The following is a 3,754-nucleotide window of genomic DNA, read 5'->3' on the forward strand; positions in this document are numbered from 1 at the left end:
TGAGCAGAGGGAAACAGAGAGACTGACATGCAGGCAGAGTGACAACCGGGGGAACAGACGGAACACAGGTCACTGAACACAAAACAGACCAGAGTGAACACTTAACATGAACTAAGGTACAGGACTGGGAACAAGGACAACGAACTAAAACGCAGGAACAAGAGTTAAGGCAGTGACTAAGAAACAATATAACAACTAGACTACCAAACCAAAGCAATATCAAATCAACACAGGACTACGAGCTAGAACACCAGAAACAAATGGCAAAAACTCAAACTCAAAGGGAAAAACTACAACTCATGACAGTGTTCTCTTGCTGTGTTTCATAGTGAGAAATCCGCAGGGCAAGATTAAACTGTACTCCAAAGGAGCTGACACTATTATCTTTGAACTTCTGGATTCATCCAGTGAAGCCCTCATGCACACTACCTCAGAACATCTCAGTGTAAGTGTGATACCATTGGATAACATTACTCAGTGATTACATTGTTAAATAAGTGAATTTATACACTTAAGTGCACTATCTAAGTTTATAGTCTCAATTTTATAGTCATAAAAAAACAAAACACCAACATGCTTAAAAAATACAGTGCCCTGTTTTGTTGCTGTATTGTTAATGGCGATTGTTCTCATTTTCTCCGCAGGAATTTGCTGGAGAAGGACTTCGAACATTAGCCCTGGCCTACAAAGATGTCGATGAAGATTATTTTGCAGTTTGGACGAAAAGGCTTCTGTTTGCCAGCACTGTAATTGAGAACCGCGAGGATCAGCTGGCCGTGCTCTTCGAAGAGATCGAGCAGGGCTTGAAGGTAACATTCACAACCTTTTGTTTACACCCTTGAAGCAATCAAACTCATTTAGCCTCTGCAGACTGACTGCTGTCCTGCTAAAGCTTCTAGGAGCCACGGCAATCGAGGACAAACTTCAGGAAGGAGTCCCAGAAACTATCGCCTGTTTAAATCGAGCCAACATCAAGATCTGGGTCCTCACAGGAGACAAACTAGGTAGAATAATTCACCTAAATGATCTTTTTGACCAGAAAAACTGATACTTTAATAACCGCTTACCTATCTGTGAAAAGCTACAGAGATGTAAACTGTGTAAAACATTTCAGAGACAGCGATGAACATTGGCTACTCCTGCAACATGCTGCGAGACGAGATGAATGAGGTGTTCATCATCTCTGGCTACACACTGCTGGAGGTGCAGCAGCAGCTCAGGTGACATGCTGTACATGTCATGACATGTACTTAATAAAGCTTTTAGAAACATATAAAAGGTAAGTTTACTGTCTTTTCTCTCCTCAGGAGTGCTAAAGAGCACATTCTCGGCGTGAGTCGAGTTATCAGTGCAGGAGATGTTCAGACGAAAGACATGACTGCAGATGATGTGTTTGAAGAAACCCTTATTGCAGAGTATGCCTTAGTCATCAATGGACACAGTTTGGTGAGATACTCAATTTTTCTTTGTTGGAATGATAATTCTGTCCTTTGTGATTGTTTTTATTTCGGTACTGATACCTGTACCGGTACATGATTTATTTAGTTAAACAGTGGTGGTGTTGCTGTCTTATGAGTGAGGCATCTCTGTACCTGCTGCTGACTGTGCAGTCTGTAATGAGCAGAGAGCTGCTGTGCTGCTGAGGGCCCTCGGCTCTATTATGGGTTTTCATTAACATCCATTTCCTCACAGAGGAGCGTGCCTTGAGGGGTGTGCATGATGCTCAACAGCTAGGTGGAAATGTTACAGTGAGCTGTTGCTTGGTATTGCCTCTGCAGGGTGTTGATGTTATAGGATGGTACTGATGAGGCTTAACAGGGTGGATGTATATGTTCTCCCTGCAGACTCACGCTTTGGAGCCACAGCTGGAGCACGTCTTGCTGGACGTGGCCTGTTTGTGTAAAACAGTCATTTGCTGCCGGGTCACTCCGATGCAGAAAGCCCAGGTGGTGGAGTTGGTGAAGAGGCACAAGAAGGCCGTCACTCTGGCCATTGGAGATGGAGCCAATGATGTCAGCATGATCAAGAGTAGGTCTAAGGATTGATCACTCTTACTTACTAATCCAAGGGGATGACACACTGAAAAAGCTTGTTTGGGAACAGCAGCAGGAAGCAAGTATTACTATTACATTCAACTTGCAGTGCCCCAGCATGTGATTACCCTACAAAAATTGTTAAGATTAAACACTTACCAGCTTATGAAGGTATTTCCAGACTCCTCAAAGGCTCTTTTAACCATCTGTATGAAAACATATTCATTTCATTGCATGTATATTCTCAACTTGCAACTCTTTTTCCTGATCAAAGCAGATGTGGTAGCTGGAAATCTCCTTTTTAATTTATATGTGAATCCCAATTCTAAATATTATTTTTTTTATATATATATATATATATATATATATATATATATATATATAAATATTTATATGGGTGTTTCTTTCTGATATCGTATTATTGCATTCTTACAAAACAACATGTTATATTTTGATTTTGAGATGACCTAAGAGGGACAACCTACAGGTACTAGGGGGAAACCTAATAGGGACCACAAGATATTATCATTCAGATTTGGTACTGGCATTAGATATGCTCAATAAAACATGCTATGTTAAGAAAGTCTTCGTTAGTCTCTGAAATGTCTTCACACCTGAACCTGGCTCACAACAGTTTAACAGTTTAATCCACTTGTTAGAAGAGTCTCTGATGATTTCTGGAAATACCAGAGTTCAAGCACACCACATTCACGCAAAGGCAAAAATAAACAGAACACAAACCAGTTGTCACAGGGCAGGTGTCAGATGCCAGATGCAGGGGGTTGTGAAAGGAAATACCTTCAGTCTTTTTAAGGTGTTTCTTTTTTTAGGAACTTCATGCTTACAGGTGCTGGTCATATAATTAGAATATCATCAAAAAGTTGATTTATTTCAGTAATTCCATTCAAAAAGTGAAACTTGGATATTATATTCATTCATTACACACAGACTGATATATTTCAAATGTTTATTTCATTTAATTGTGATGATTAAAACTGACAACTAATGAAAATCCCAAATTCAGTATCTCCGAAAATTAGACCAATACAAAAAAAGTATTTTTAGAAATGTTGGCCAACTGAAAAGTATGAACATGAAAAGTATGAGCATGTACAGCACTCAATACTTAGTTGGGGCTCCTTTTGCCTGAATTACTGCAGCAATGCGGCGTGGCATGGAGTCGATCAGTCTGTGGCACTGCTCAGGTATTATGAGAGCCCAGGTTGCTCTGATAGTGGCCTTCAGCTCTTCTGCATTGTTGGGTCTGGCGTATCGCATCTTCCTCTTCACAATACCCCATAGATTTTCTATAGGGTTAAGGTCAGGCAAGTTTGCTGGCCAATTAAGAACAGGGATACCATGGTCCTTAAACCAGGTACTGGTAGCTTTGGCACTGTGTGCAGGTGCCAAGTCCTGTTGGAAAATGAAATCTACATCTCCATAAAGTTGGTCAGCAGCAGGAAGCATGAAGTGCTTTAAAACTTCCTGGTAGACGGCTGCGTTGACCTTGGACCTCAGAAAACACAGTGGACCAACACCAGCAGATGACATGGCACCCCAAACCCTCACTGACTGTGGAGACTTTACACTGGACTTCAAGCAACATGGATTCTGTGCCTCTCTTCTCTTCCTCCAGACTCTGAGTCCTTTATTTCCAAAGGAAATGCAAAATTTACTTTCATCAGAGAACATAACTTTGGACCACTCAGCAGCAATCCAGT

At 41.0% G+C, this 3,754-nt stretch overlaps 1 protein-coding gene across 1 annotated transcript; it reads left to right on the forward strand.

The window, feature by feature from the left end:
• Window positions 1-14: 14 nt before the first annotated feature.
• atp8b4 (ATPase phospholipid transporting 8B4) lies at window positions 15-2,028 on the forward strand (the record flags this gene model as incomplete). The annotated part of the gene is given in 7 exon segments (XM_046038536.1): window positions 15-68; window positions 330-445; window positions 645-809; window positions 893-1,004; window positions 1,115-1,220; window positions 1,308-1,446; window positions 1,845-2,028. Coding segments are annotated over 6 exon segments (733 nt in total), but the record flags the coding sequence as incomplete, so codon positions are not given.
• Between the last annotated feature and the right edge of the window lie 1,726 nt (window positions 2,029-3,754).

The sequence above is a fragment of the Micropterus dolomieu genome, linkage group LG22, assembly GCF_021292245.1.
Source record: "Micropterus dolomieu isolate WLL.071019.BEF.003 ecotype Adirondacks linkage group LG22, ASM2129224v1, whole genome shotgun sequence".
NCBI classification, from domain to species: domain Eukaryota; kingdom Metazoa; phylum Chordata; class Actinopteri; order Centrarchiformes; family Centrarchidae; genus Micropterus; species Micropterus dolomieu.